Raw genomic sequence first — 15,842 nt, 5'->3', positions numbered from 1 at the left:
GCAGTTTTGGGGAAGTGGTTAAAAGGTGTTGGACACACTTGCTTTCATTGCTCAGTCCTTTGAGTATAGGAGTTGGAAATCGTGTTGAAGTTGTACAGGATGCTTGTGGGGCCTCTTCTGCAGTATTGGGTCCAGTTCTGGTCTCGCTGCTATAGGAAGGATATTATTCGGCTGGAGAGGGTTCAGAAGACATTTACCAGGATGGTGCCAGATCTGGAAGGTTTGAAGCCTGGATAAGTGGGGATATATTTCCACTGGAACGCAGGAGTTTGAGAGGTGACCTGATAGAAGTTCATAAAATAGTGAGAGGCATAGACAGTTAATGGCAGTTGTCTTTTCTCTAAGACAGGGGTTTCAAGACCACCACGTACATTTTTAAGGTGAGAGGAGAGATATTTAAGAAAGACACGAGGAGAACATTTTGTACACAGAGGGTGGTTAACATGTGGAATGAACCTCCTGAGGACGTGGTGGATGTCGGTACAGTTACAGTGTTTAAAAGGCGTTTGGATAAGTACATGAATAGGAAAGGCTTGGACAGATATGGGCCAGGGACAGGCAGGTGGGGCTAGTCTAATTTAGGATTATGTTCAGGTTGGATTGAAGGGTCTGTTTCCATGCTGTATGTCTCCGTGACTCCATGCTAGTGTCCCTACCTCTGAAGTAGAAGATCCAGGTTCATGTCCTCAGCCCCCTCCAGAAGTGTGTCATAACATCTCTGACCAGGTTGATTGGAATAAAATCTCTCTGATCCTCAGAGAGTGAATGTCTTCCGAGCTGGAAGATATTGAAACCACAGCCACAACCCTGTTCTGCACCCCTCCTTACTGTCAAAGTGACAATGACCTTGGGATGTCAAATGAAGCCTAGATATTGACAGGGCACCGGGGTTAAGCTCTCCTGTTTTCTTTTGGGATGGTGCATGCTCTGAAGGCCAGCTCCCCTGCAGAGATCCCTCAGCATTGTGCCTGACAGTCCATCTTAGTCCCATTTAGGACACGGGGTTGTGCCTGAGAGGTGAGACCTCTCCCCATTGAGCTGCAGCTAAGGAACCTCCAACTAAAAACGTCTCCCTGAGGGAAAGGGGGGATTCAGCTCCATTTCCAAAGCACTGTTGAATCCTTTGTGTATCCTTCTTGCCGCAGTGATGAACTAAAGCAATGGAATGTCACTGACATTGACACTGAGTGTTAGATTCCGAAGGAGCCTCCTTGTACAACATACCTTACCTGTGAATCAGTGTGTTATATCTCCAATAGCTGCAGCAGCCTCCCTTCCTGTTTGGGGCTATTTAAGGGATTGGACTAATGCCTTGATGCAGCTGGGACTCCCTGGATAGCCCTTCTATATAACCAGAGCAGACTTGGTGGGCTAAAGGGCTGTGTGCTGATTTGATGAATTGGATTGAAACAGTTGCTGGAAAGGGGAAGGGGTTTTAATTGTTAAGATCTATGTGGAGAGGGGGATACAGATTGAACATTTCAGGTTTATGACCTCCCCCTGGAAGGTTAGAAATCTAGTAGGCTGGGGGCAAAGGGCTGGTCGGGGACAGGGGAAAAGACAGGACCCAAGGGAAGTGGAGTTGGGATAAGTTCCTAAAGTAGACTGGCTACTGTCTCTCAGAAAAGGAAGTTATCCCTGTGATGTCAATGGGAGGCAGAGTTCATAGACTGAAATGGTTGAACTCAGTGTGAATCCAGAGGTAGTTGCAATACTTTTCAGAAGGTGCATAATAGAACAAATACTTCTGTCTCTTTGCTTGACACCCCTTGTTCCAATTCTTCCTTTCACCACTTCAGAGCAGATGTCACAGGGCTGACACATTCCCTCTCTCTCTCTCTTCCCCCTCTCCCCCTGACAGACCCTGCTGACAAATTCCAGCACTCTGAGATCTTGAACGCTGATTTCTGCCTTTCTGGAGATACAGGCCTAATGGAAGTGACTGCCTCGAGGTACATCAGGGACTGGAGTTTCCTGTTGACATGTGGTCCCTAAGGGCCTTGCCTGTGCAGGCCAGACCCTGCTTGAAATGTCCTAACACCATCTGACTGAAGTCTCGATGCAGGGAATGCCTGAATTGAGAAATATGGGTGATGCTGGGGAGTTGAGCATTTCCTGCACTCCACTTGATGTCCCTGCCTCTGTGGTTCAGGCAGGGCTCTGGATCAGGTCTGAGTGAAAACACCCAGTCTGATAGTGATGGCTGCTTTGGGTTTGGTCTCATCTCTCTGCCATTCTGGCACAGGTAGAACACTAACACTTCAGTGTTTGGGGCACCAGGGTGCTTCAGGGAAGGAGAGCTGCCATCCTTACCCAGTCTGGCCTACGTGTGACTCCAGTCCCACAACAGCGTGGTTGACTCACAGTTGCCCTCTGGGCAATGAGGGATAGGTCAGAAATGCTGGCCCGACTAGCAACGTGCACATGTTGTAACCAAATTAACAAAAAAAAAATCCACTAGAGAAATCACAAAGAGAGTTATTGGGGGCATTTGGAGATGTTAAGGCTAGTGCTTGACCTGACTTGTATTTGCATTGTGTAGATACACTGGCACTTACCACTTTAAAGATTTCATGCACTAGTCACCACTCGGTTTTTGCTGGCTGAGCTGGACATGGGCACTTGCTCCCTGTTAACTGCCAAGAAATGAACAGGACCCGTTTCACTGAAGACACCTTGGAGCTGTGGTCGGGGTTGAGGCCTCCTCCCTCCCTCCCTCCCTCCCTCTCTCTCGTTCTTTAGCTCTCCAACCCCACCCCTGCTCCAGTATCATTCGTTCTCACTCAATGAGAGCTTGGAAGCCAGGCGGCTGGTTGCCCTGGAATTTCGGAGGAAGAAATGCAGTTTCTGGGGTTCAGTGGTGGAGCGTCTGTTGCGGGCGGCGCTCTGTGGCATTGAGGACAAGCAGTGGTCACTCTGCAGCAGGTTAATGAAACCGGACAAGTGCGATCCCAGGCTGGCCATCACTTTCTCCCTGATTATGCTGACGGTTCTCTCATCACACTCCAGCAGTGTCTTCAGCAGTTTGTTGTAATATCTGAAGACAGAAATGACAGCTCAGCCATGCCATTTTAAGAAAGCTGAATTCAAAACAGATTATTGTCACAACAAAACGCATATCTTTCGCCTGCGAAAACAGGTCTTGTGTTCCCAATCTTTATATTAATAACTGCAGAACAACTCCATTTCCATTTGCAGTTCCAACCAACTCTGAATCTTGGCAGATTTTGTAAGGCAATTGAAAACCATTCTGGATCATTCTGGATCTCTGCACAACCTTGGATTGGTTCAACGAGCTGCACAGCCAATGAATTAGTTGCAAGCTGTTGTGACCAGGAAACTTTGAAGCCAAACTGCAGCACAGAAGGATCCCACAAATGCCAGGACAAAGAAAGGAGAGAGAGGAGCAACAAATCTGTTCTGGTCTATTCATTGTGACTGCTGCCCAGTGCAGTGGGAGGCAGCTCCCTGCTCTTGTCCACTTCACATGGTGGGGGCTTTCGGGCAGGGAGCTGAGAGCTGAGTTTGACATTCTGCTCCAAGGACAAAGCTGCTGACAGTACGGCACTCCCCGCGTCAGGCACTGAAATGGGACTTCGACACTGCACACAGTCTGCCTGCAGAAGCAAGTAGGTCATTGCAGAGCCACACAATACATGGGAATGTGATTTGTATGGGCAGCACGGTGGCTAAGTGGGTAGCACTGCTGCCTCACAGCACCAGGGACCCTGGTTCAATTCCAGCCTTGGACGACTGCTTGTGTGGTGTTTGCACATTCTCCCTATATCTGTGTAGGTCTCCTCTGGGTGCTCCAGTTTCCTCCCACAGACCAAGGATGTGTAGGCTAGGTGGATTGACCATGCTAAATTGCCTGTAGTGTTCAGGGATGTGTAGATTAGGTGGGTTACAGGGGATGGGTCTGGGTGGGATGCTTGGAGGGTCGGTGTGGACTCGTCGGGCCAAAGGGCCTGTTTCCACACCCTAGAAATTCTGATCCGAACTGTCCAGGAGACACAAATCATTTTGACTTGGATGAATGAGGATTGATCAATGAGCTCATGGCCAATATGAAAATTAGCAGGGCAGTATACAGTGAGAAGAATAGCCTCAGATTACAGGAGGAAATAGGCAGGCTGGTCAGATAGGCTCAGAGATAGCAAGAACTACAGATGCCAGAGTCAGAGATAACACAGTGAGGAGCTGGAGGAACACAGCAGGCCATCAACCCACCCTGCCCCAACCCAAAGCGTCGACTCTCCTGCTCCTTTGATGCTGCCTGACCTCCGTGTTCCTCCAGCTCCACACTGTATTGGTCAGATGGGCTGATCAGTGGCAAGTGGAATTCAATCTGGATAAATCTGAGGTGATGCATGTGTGCAGGGTGAACAAGGCAAGGGAATACATGATGAATGGTAGGACCCTGGAAAGCAGAGAGGGTCAGAGGGACTTTGATGTGCATGTCCACCAGTCCCTAAAGGTTGCGGGAGAGGCAGACAGATTGGTTTAGAGGGCTCGTTGGTTAACCCGATGGGATACTTTTCTTCATTAGCCCAGGCATTGAGTTTAAGCATAGGGTGGTGAGGCTGAAATCATAAAATGTTGGTTCTGTCACAGCTAGAGTTCTGTATGTAGTTTTGGAATCCACATTATTGGAGGGTTGTGATAGCACTGGAGAGAGTGCAGAGGTGGATTTACGAGGAGGTTGCCTGGACTGGACAGTTTCAGTGGTGAAGGGAGATTGGACAGACCAGGTAAAAACCAAAAGATTGGTGGATGCTGGAAATCAGAAACAAAAATAGAAGTTGCTGGACAAGCTCAGCAGGTCTGGCAGCATCTGTGAAGGGAAATCACTGTTTACATTTTGGTGTTTAAGATTCTGCAGAAGGAATACCAGACCCAAAAACGTTAACTCTGATTCTTCTTCACAGATGCTGCCAGACCTGCTGAGCTTTTCCAGCAATTTCTGTTTTTGTTGGACAGACTGGAGTGGTTTTCCTTAGAGCAGAGGAAATTGAGAGCAGATGTAATTGAGCTCTATAAAATTGAGACAGAGGTAGAATAGATGGGACTGATCAATGACTCCTGGGGCAGAGATTTCAGGGAAGGTGGAGGAGGTTTTGAGGGGATGAGAGGAAAATCTGTTTCACTCACAGGGTGGTGGGAATCTGGAACTCACTGCCTCTAGGGATAGGGGAGGCACAAACCCTCATCACATTGAAGTAGTATTTAGAAATGCACTTGGAATGCCAAGAAATGTGGGCCAAGTGCTGGGAAATGGGATCAGAATAGTGAGATGGTTGCTTTGGACCAGCACCAATCTGATGGGTCAAATGGCCTTTTTCGGTGATGTAAACCACTATGATTCAGAGTTTTTTTTTTGCCAAAAATTCCAGGTAGTATTCAATCTGTTGGCCTGTCATAACAATCTTGTTAGAAGATAGCTTGAGAGTCTTGAAGTGACCCCCATTTGAGAAGAGACCTTCACCCACCTCCCTCAGGCATCTGCTTTTGCCAAGCAGGTCTGTGATAGAAAAGAGGGGTGGTCTGTTTTGAGGCTAAACCCAGACAGCTCTGGGATGCATCACTCTGTGCTTCCCCCTGGGGCTAATCCTGGGCATTGCGTTTAGAGAGGGAAACCTCAACTGATGCTACAGAAAGCTCAACACATGGAAAGAGGTCCTCTCGTCCTGCTGGCCTCTCAGTGCAAAGAGCTGTGGGTGATTGACTGGGACATTCCCAGGCTCAGCACTGAGGGAGTACAGTCAGGCTTGAAGTATTTTTCAAGGAAAGGGGCCATTGTGATTTTTTTTAAAATGGGACAGATATTTTGAGAAGCAATGTCTCACAGCTTGAAACTGACACAGAAAATATTCAGGTCACTAACTGATGGAGTAAATGAGTCCAAAGATATTTCCCTTTCATTGATAGGAATGGAAGATTATTAAAGGTTAGGGTCCATCTCATTCATGTTCATCAGTCATAGTAACCACTTGAAAATGTAATGATTGACAGAATCACCATGATTTCAGAATACAGGAGGGAGTGTGAAGAGAACCTCCCCAGTGATGGCAGGGTGGTGGGGGGGGGGGGGGGGGGGGGCGGGGTGTGGATTTGGGGAGCACAAACTTCAGAGCAAGTTATCAGGATGTGGTAGATCTTAGCAATTGGATTTGTTACAGATTAGATCCAAACATATTGGCAGAAATTGATGACATTTGCATTGGAATCAATCACCCCTTCAGGAATTTTTTTATGGATTGGCTTCTGATAGCCACCATTTCCAATGTACCTGTTCCTGAAATACTCCGGGAGCTGAATGACCTCTGTTATTGCTGCAGTGTTGTGTTTTGCCATTGTACAGATGTCCAGCTTCTTATAACACTCCTCCTGAGTATCTGCAATCATCTTCTGGAAGGTAGAGCATCTTCGAATGGTGAAGAAGGCCTTAGAAGTGATGCTGTTAACAATGCACTTCAAACTGTCCTTGACGAAGGCTTTTCCCTATGTGACATAAAGAAACCCTTCAGTTCTTCTCCCGAGATTTGCGCAACAGCCAATTGACTCTTGGGAAAGGGTGCTAGAAGAATCATTTTGCACAAGGTTCCGATCAGAAGATTCAACAATAGCCAGGTTTGTTTTTGTTCCAAATTCCTTCCTTCCTGATATCTTGACAGATAGGGGATTGAGTGTTATGGGGGGAAAAAGATAGGAAAGTGAAGCTGAAGATATCAGCTCAGGCACGATCTCACCAAATGGTACAGCAGACACTCCACCAAATAGACTGAGCGCTCTACAGTGAGCTCAGATGATGCTCAAGATGTTTAAAAATATATTGAGCTGAATATGCTCCTCCCGATGATAGTCCTACAGGTCAAGCTACATTAACTGAGGTCAACCTGTGTCCTTCTGTTACCATGCATTCTTGCTGTTTGGGGAGACAGAGGGCTGTTTTCTTCAATCCAAACCTGGCTGCACTCAGCTTTGACTGAATTTGTTTCCAGGACGTAGGAGTCACTGGCTGAGCCAGCCTTTGTCACCCGTTCCTGATTGCTCTGCAGAGGCTGACTCAATGAAAGAAAAAACATTTGTCGGGCTATGAGGTGGGGATGAGGTTTTGTCTTCAATGCCTGAGAGTTGGGCACTAGCTGAGAGGACAGAATCTCAGAGAGACGATGAGATTGCCAATGGAACCCACCAGACCTTCTCTCCTTTGGCAGGGAGCAGGGAAACACTCCACCAAATAGACTGAGCGCTCTACAGTGAGCTCAGATGATGCTCAAGATGTTTAAAAATATATTGAGGAAGGTTTGCATTGATACAGTGCCTTTCATTCAGACCCTCTAACAGCTAATTGAGTACTTGACAAGTATGGTGACTGCTGTGAGCAGGGAAGTAGACAGCCACAGTAAGCTCCCATCAATAACAGCAAGATAATACACAAATATCATGTTTCAGTGACTTGGTTGAGGGATATGTACATGTCCAAGTCACTGAAGATGACCCCATTCAGAACAAGACCACAGGATGTCCTATAGGGGGCATTAGACAGTGTCTTGGTTGAAACTATCATCTGAAAGATGGTACCTCTGACAGTACAACACTCCCTCAGAACTGCACTGGAGTGCCAGCCTGGAATTTTGCGGCGTCAGTCTGTGGAGTAGGACTTGAATCAACAAACCTCAGACCTAAGCAGAGAATGGATCTCTCACTACTCTGTGGGCTCAGATAGGGTTACGACAGTTCACCGCTGCTTACCTGAGTGTCAAACTTGGCAGCGTTGAACAGGAAGGACCTACAGATATCGTACATCCCATCAGTGTCACAGGTTGAATTCTCCAGACAGGCAAATGCACCACAGCCCACATGGAGTGCATTATTCAGGCACCGGATTATATCAGCTATGGGAAGAAAGAAGAAACTGAAGGTTAACTTAAAGATTACCAGAGACCTCAGTCGAGTTGCTGACTCTCCTGGGGGTTCTTCAGAGATGGACAATTGAGCTCCAGAAGACTACGTAAACATCTTCGACATCCTGCTTGCTTGCATAAGTGTCCAGGAGACTGTTGGAAACTCCAGGGCATTGTGGGGCACATCAGCAAACCTCGTCCCTCATGAGGGATAGAAACTAACAGCAGGAGGAGGCTATTCAATGAGATCATATATGATCCTTTGTCTTTGTGGCATATTCCGGCTTTCTCTGAACTCTTTCATGCCTTTAACAATCTAGAAGTGCATCCCTCTCTTTCTTGACTGTATTCAGTGGCCTGGCCTGCGGGGAATTCCACAGGCTAATGTTATAAAGCGGAGATTGTATCACCCCCCCAACTCCCAACTCGCCAGAGAACTAAAATCAAAACACCCAAAGAGGAGCGCCTCGCCCCATAATCTGTAAAAGAAGTGTGAAAAGTGGTGTAACCTGCCTTTCAGCAATTTTGATTGGTTAAATAAAATAAATCCCTGACATTCACTTTACAATCAACAAGTAACCATTTATTTATCTAATTCTAACAGTGAGCAAATTAACTAAACTATCAACAAATCAAATAAACCCCATCTAACTGCTAACTATCCCCAAATAAAACCAGATTCTCATGATTTGCTGTTCCAATAAATACAAGTCCCACTTGTATAAAATAAAAAAAAGTAGAGTTTAATCTCTCAAAGTTATAGTCAGATTACAAGTCTTCCTGAATGCTCTGTGCCTTCTGTCAAGAGTTCTGTCAGGAACATCTTCTCTGTTGATTTTTCTGTCAGGAATATTAACTAGTTATGCTGTTGGGATCTTTCATTCAGATGGTGCTTTCCCTAATGCTTACAGAATGCTGTGAAAGCCAGCAATTCTCTTGAGAGCTGTTAACTGTGGCAGATGGTCCAACTGCACTCTTCTTTTATACCCTTGATGATACATCAATTTCATACAATAAAATTGCTCCAGATTTAAATTTAATTGGTTTTTGACATCTCAGTTCTGGATGCAAATTGATTAGCTAAATTCCAAACTCGTTGCCTTGGTCACAAAACAAAACAGCTGCTTGGCCTGCTAACTGTATGGCCTTTTGACACAAAGGTTTCAACCTGACTGCTCTCGGTGCACCTGCCAGCCCATGTACTGTTGCCCTTAGGCATCCTTTTTGAATCACTGAAGCACATCGTTCTTTAAAGGGACCATGCACAACTTGCCCCCTTAACATTTTACAAGCACCAAATTATAACTTCCTGCCTCCCAATCCACAAGTACTCTACCCAACTTTATAACACTCACCACCTTCTCAGTGAAGAAATATTTCCTGATCTGAGGCTGAAATGGTCTTCTGTTACCTCCCCGAGACTGTGTCCCGGTTCTCGATTTCCCCCAAACCCAAGGAACCATTTTCCCTGCATCAAGTCTGTCCAGCCCTGTTAGAGTTTGATACATTACAATCAGATCCACTCCCATCCTTCTCAACCTTTGTGAATGTAGGCCCAGACATTTCAATCTGTCATTGAAAATTCAACAGGGAGCAGTGAGCTAAAATAACTGAATGAGGTATATGGCTGAATTTATTCATTATTTCACTGCACTGCTCCCACCACCCACCCCCCCCCCCCCCCGCCCAACTGCACCAATCACAATAGCACTTCCTCAACAAGGCAGCTGAAACTATCCTTGCCTTAATCCCAGTTTTCCTAGGACATGGCCCAAAGGTGCACCCTATCAGCAGCAGGCATAGGGAAGTGAGTAGGGCACCCAGTAAAGGAGAAATGTTTTGTGTGCCTTTGTGTGCGGGGATGTAGTTGGGAGCGGTGCTTGGGGTGGAATTTCAGAATGCAGACATGCTCCACCACTTACCCCAATATCTGGTGACAGCAAACAAGCCGGGCAAGAGAGACTCAAGTTTTCTTTTCAGGTTTTTATTCAAAGCTTCGAGGAACTCCTTGTGGCAGTGACCAGAGATAATCTCAGCATTTGAGTAGATTTAAGATATTCAGCTTTTAACATGGACTGATTTAACCCATGCTGAACCTTTAACAGCTCAATCTAGGGAAGGTCCAATAACAGGAGGGCGTAATAATCTTGAAATCAGTGAGGGAACGGTTGAGATTATTTGTAAATTTCAAGGTGTACGTCATTTTTTTCAATGCCCCTTCCTTACAAGAAAGATCCTTTCGTTACTGGGTAACACAATCACAGTCACATAATATTTTATCACGTGTAACTCCAGTATTGTCAGGTTAGGTCAGTTATATTACAAAAGGGTAGCTTGTAATCCATCAGACAGTAACCTGCCACTGGTGCAAAGGAGACGGTGTTCTTTCATAACCAACATGCCCATAGCAGGGTGGTGTCACTCAGAGCTCAGGTGCTCTTCAGTTTACAAGCCAAAAGCCTGTATGAAAGCCTGGCATAGTTGCTTACGAAGGAAGTGTTTTTGCTCAGTTCACTCAGATCCTGAACCGCATGTCGATTGCATTCTGTTCCATTCCATTGCCATGTATGATGCTGGCAGTATGACAGGATATGTCATTTTCAGCACGGTACTGGGAGTAAGCCCCAGAATGTGCTGTATAGAGGAACTGCAATGTATAATAACAGGTCACTCAGCCCCCTGTTTTGAAAAGGCAGCGGGGAGTGAAAATTAAAATTGAAAAGTATCTATTCAAGGGTGTGAAGTCACACTATAAAGGTAGGGTAACCAGGAAGAATTAATGCAGGTCTGAGGGATGGACTGTAGATATTCTCGCTTTGGTATCTTGTGGTATTGGAAATGTCATAAGTCTGGAAGTTAAGAAACAATGGTGACTGACAGCAAAGGTGTAGACAGGAATTCTACACAGAAATCATGCCACTTGTCACAATGTTTTTTTTTCTCTCAATCCATCAGTAAATTAAAGCTGTGAGCACTTCTAATTAGTGTTTACTTTCATTGATTCATCTGGTCATGCCAATTGGAAATTGCCAAGTCTGTAATTGTACCTACCTACTCGTGGAGACACTGCAGCACATGTTTCATAAGACAGAGAGATAACAGCGTGACAGGTTTACAATGGCAGTTGGTTTCTGTGCCAGGAGGCCTGAGTTCAAGTCCCACCTATTCCAGAGGTGTTTCATCACATTTCAGAACAGACAAAATATCAACAGAGGCAGTATCAAATGTGGTCGCAAACTATTCTAAAGGATGAAGGACAGAATCATATCTGCCTACTTTAATTAAGATTAGCTTTATTGTCACATGCACTCACATGAGTACAGTGAAAAGTCTACATGTCACCACTTACGGTGCGGAGGGAAATGTAATTAGCAAACTAAAGAAATAGGAAGTTCAGAATACCAGTCCTTCCAACCCAGTCTGCACTAGCCTCCAGTCTGCACCATGCTTCATCTGGAGGCTGTCGAGAGCAGGGATCCATGCTGAGTCCAGGGGTCCTTCGTGTGAAATCCACTCACTCTCTAACCTAACATCTGAAGACAACACTTGGTCTTAATGTGAGAAGAGCACTGTAGATAGGCCTGCATGGTTTCACCCACAGATTTCTGGAAAATGAGCAGCTTCCATTGCAAAACACAAAGAAAGGACAGTCTTTGTTGAAACCAATGGGGTTGAGAGGTCAGCTGAGCTTCTCTGTTATCTATCACTATCCAAAGTGACCATGCCTGGAGGTTATCCTGCTTACATAGTATGATCTGAACATGTGAACAAGGTTAGTTTTTTTCCAAACATGAAAAACAAAAATATAATAGATCTTTCCTGTATGTTTTAATAGCTGCTATTGTTCAAAGACCTTTACTGCCACAAGTGAACAAAACTGTAGCTTTATTTTTTGAAGTATGGAATTCACAGAGTTAAAATGTGTAGAGAGCACGTTCTATCTTAAGGAGCTGCCAATAAGTAAAAGTCAAATCCCGTTGTGTATCAATTCTTTGAGCACATTGAAGTCTCCACCATAGAGAGAGAGACTTGGCGAGCAGTGCAATCAACGGTGATAGGAAAAATGCTGGTAAGTGGATGGCAGGAGTGGCGTTGGATCAACCATGTTCCGAGTGACTGGTGGAGTAGGATCGAGAGGCTGAATGGTCAACTCCTGCTCATGGACCACTTGTCTGGACAATGGGGGTAGGGGTGAAGTAAAAACAGGCCTTTTGGTCTCCCCGCCCCCCAGCTTGTGATGAGAACTATTTGTTTGCAGATTGAGGACAGCATTGTGTTGGCTAGTCTGGCAGACCGAGATTCTCGGAGGGAAGAGTTGCCACCCAGTAAACAAAATCACGGTGCTGAGAAATCTAAGAAAGGCTGAAAGGTGGGGCCATTCATTCACCAAGTTACTGGAAGGACCAAATGTGATCTTTGCGGCAGAGGCTTGGCTGAACATGGACTGGAGACACCTTCCTACTCTGCTGCTGCAGCCGCAAACCACCAGACACCTCCTATCTCTATTTCCTTTCTGAACTAAAACAGAATCTTCAGATTGGCAGCATTTTCAGCTTCCACAAGGCAAGATTCGAGTGTAACAAAGGCTTTTCTGAACTCTTTAAAAATCGGAATTGGATGCCACCTCTTGTGCAGTCGTCCCTGCACATCTTGAGTGGGTGTGTGTAAGGTTGCTGTGTTGAGAGAGAGAGAGAGAGAGAAAGACTCTTTTCTGCAAAATGTGGAAGAGAACCTGTTCTTGTTGGTCACAGCAATGAAGGGGTTGCAACACTTCTTCTGAACACATTTCTTGTTGCAGTTAATGGAGAAGGCTTTCTCTCCTTCTATCTCTCCCCTGTGCAAAGCACACGAAAGATGAAAGAACACACAAGTGGCAAATTGCCCACAATAGAATCTGCAATGCAATTCAGAGTTTTGTTACTTTCTGTTGCTGCTCTTACGTTAACTATCATTGTTCAACCCATTGTGGTCCATCCCTCACAGAATCTGAATGGTTCAAAGCAGCACACAGTTTATACCAGCTCCCTATTGCAATCTCCCTTCCTACTCCCAATCGTTTTCAGTGACTGAAGGGGGGATTGAAGTGCAGTCATTGGCTGCTGCCTATTGTCAGATAAGACCACTTCTGCACAGCAAGCTTCCACAAACTGTGCGAAGAGATCAAGGAGCCAGGTGTTGGCTATGTTTTGCCTGATATTTATTAAGGGATAAATACTCACCAGAAAATGGTGTCAGCTCCCAAAGTGATCTGAGTATAGTGTCAGGGGATCTCTCTCTCTTCCCCCTTTGCCTTCTCCCCCACCTTTCTCCTCCTCCCTCCCACCAGCTCAGCAAGCAGACGTGGTCTGGGGTTAATACTTGGTTGTGAAGCTGGTAATTCCAGGAATGCGGCACTGCCTCAGTCCCAGGGGGCGGCTTTCAATTAAGATTTCACATGGAAGCCTCTGAGTGGCATTCTCATAAATGAGCTAAAGCCAGCATGGACCCCACACCCGACAGACTTCATTCTGTTCGAGAACAGCCACAGGACATGCTACTAATAATACCATATTCAAAATAAATTCTTCTTGCCGGGGCTCCAATGCACCACTAAAGGAACATCTTGTAGTCAGGGTCTGGTCAAAGAAAAGCTCATCGCCCCACTGACCCCAGACCAGTGTTTTGGGAGAGCATTTGATGTCATTTCTCAGATAAGTCACAGGTACTGTGTGGTCTTGAATGGGTCTCTCAAATGTTAATTCTGACCTTTCTCTCTCGCTCCCTCTCCGTCACCACCTTCTCTGCAGCTGTAACACTGTAGTGTGCACCCTCTCCAGCTACCTGAATGTACTTTGTATGGTACAATCTGCCTGGAGAGCACACAAAACAACACTTTTCACTGTAGCTCGACAAAGTGACAACAATGAAATCTGTTAATCAATTTTAGCAAACAGCCAAACTGAACAGTCCAGGACTCAGCAACACAAAACAGAACTGCACCTCTCGGACAGCACTGAAATCACAGGAGCCACTTCTGAATTTTGCTTGTTAGGTTTTTCTTGTGAACATTTGACAAAAATTTTTTCGACCGTCATTGCACATGACACACACACTTACAGACACAGAGAGAGACAGCTACACATATGCACAGATACACAGGCACGTTCATACAGACACACACAGGCACATATACAGACAAACAGACTGACACACACACAAACTGACCAACACATACACATATACCTTGGTCCTACAGATGCCCAAGCTCCAATGTCCCAATGCTATTCTCCAGACTGTTTAAGTCTGAGTGCAGACCCCTGTAATGCCAAACATCCTTGCTGCCCCACGTAGCCGGAGGTCACTTGAACAATCTCCCACCCTCTTATTTTCCTGAAAAGTTACTTTTTTCACAAAAAGGAATGAAGCGCCTCGGGACTGAATGTCACGACAGGGCGAAACATTTTCCCGCTGAGAGAGAGCTCTCCGTTTGAGCTGGAGGGGCGGGGGAAGTGATCGCTGCCTCCCAGGGACCAATAGCAGGCACTGGGTTCTGCAGGGAGGCAGCGATGAACCGAGTGTGAGGCCGATTCGCCTGCTCCAGGTGCGGAGCAGCTGAGACAGGTGTAGAAAAGGGGGCACGGCGTTACAAAGCCCAGCAGATAAACCTACAGCTGGAAGCAAGTGAGTGGGGCTGGAAAGCGCAAATCACAGGGAATAGGGACAAGGAGAGGCGAGGTTTCTGCGTGAGACCGAGGGGGAAGAAAGGCGCTAAACAAGTTTACCTGAATTCTGTGCAGCCAGTCTCATCCTCCGAGATGTCAGCGAGGTGTTCTTCTCCTCCATGAGCGAGGCCAGTTCGTCAGCTGCTGTCCATGTACCGAGCTGGATGGACAGCACAACAACGAGGAGAGTCAGTCTGTGAAACATTGCTGCAAGAGATAGCCCTGAGCTCACTGCAAACTGTCTGCCTCTGTCTCTGCCTCTGCCTCTGTCTGTCTCTGTCTGTCTCTGTCTGTCTCTGCCTCTGCCTCTGCCTCTGTCTGCCTCTGCCTCTGTCTCTGTCTCTGTCTCTGTCTCTGTCTCTGTCTGCCTCTGCCTCTGCCTCTGCCTCTGCCTCTGCCTCTGCCTCTGCCTCTGCCTCTGCCTCTGCCTCTGCCTCTTACTGCTAATTAAGCGTGTGCTTGCCACACCATGTGTACACAGCGTGTCTAAGTGTGTGTGGCACGCTCCGGGGAAGCATATTTATACAAGTGTTATCCCCGGGAAAATCTTGGAGCAATCGGAAGCTGGATCCCAGCTACCCAATGACAGGCATCTTCCCGGAGCTGTCCATTCAGAATGCGCGGAATGACTGACCAGGAGTCAGTAACGCAGGCGCGCAGCCCAGCCAGGCTGGGTCAGGGGCGCACGCAGATCGCCAGTTCGCTCCGGCGCCCCTTTCCCTGAGCTCGTCCCCTGTGCGGGTGCGAGGTGAGCTACTCCCTGACTTCCCGGGAGAATGCAGCCCGATCTGTCAGCTTGCACCGGAATTGGCACCCCCCCCCCCCCCGCAAACACCACACTCAGACAGGGGGAGATTGCAGCCTCTTGTGTGCGTGTGTGAGAGAGAGAGGGAGAGATGCAGGAGGGAACTGTGTGCACTTGGGCAGGACAAACTAGGCGAGGGAATATGTGATGAACAGTAGGATCCCGGAAGGCAGCGAAGCTCAAAGGGAGCAAATTTACTGCAGATGCTGGAATCTGGTACTGAAAACGACAAATGCTGGAAAATCACAGCGAGTCAGGCAGCATCCGTGGAGAGAGAGCAAGCTAATATTTCCGTTAAATGACTCTTCATCAGAGCTGGTGAAGTGTGGAAGGGGGCGAGAGTGGACGGCGGGGGTGGTTTGGAGTGCTGGGGAAGTAAGGATGTTAATAGTTTAGAGTTTGATCAGAGGGACTCTGATGTGTACGCAC

At 46.7% G+C, this 15,842-nt stretch overlaps 1 protein-coding gene across 1 annotated transcript; it reads right to left on the bottom strand.

The window, feature by feature from the left end:
• Window positions 1-2,769: 2,769 nt before the first annotated feature.
• On the bottom strand, window positions 2,770-14,925 carry stc1 (stanniocalcin 1). The gene is made up of 4 exons (XM_048522783.2): window positions 14,669-14,925; window positions 7,756-7,898; window positions 6,290-6,501; window positions 2,770-3,037 (listed from the first exon to the last, which is right to left on the bottom strand). Exons 1-4 carry the CDS (start codon window positions 14,811-14,813, stop codon window positions 2,770-2,772), a joined length of 768 nt encoding a protein of 255 aa, XP_048378740.1. The 5' UTR covers window positions 14,814-14,925.
• Between the last annotated feature and the right edge of the window lie 917 nt (window positions 14,926-15,842).

This window comes from Stegostoma tigrinum, chromosome 40 (assembly GCF_030684315.1).
Source record: "Stegostoma tigrinum isolate sSteTig4 chromosome 40, sSteTig4.hap1, whole genome shotgun sequence".
NCBI classification, from domain to species: Eukaryota; Metazoa; Chordata; class Chondrichthyes; order Orectolobiformes; family Stegostomatidae; genus Stegostoma; species Stegostoma tigrinum.
The sequence above is the reverse complement of the archived record's forward strand: the minus strand, read 5'-3'. Positions and strand labels throughout refer to the sequence as shown.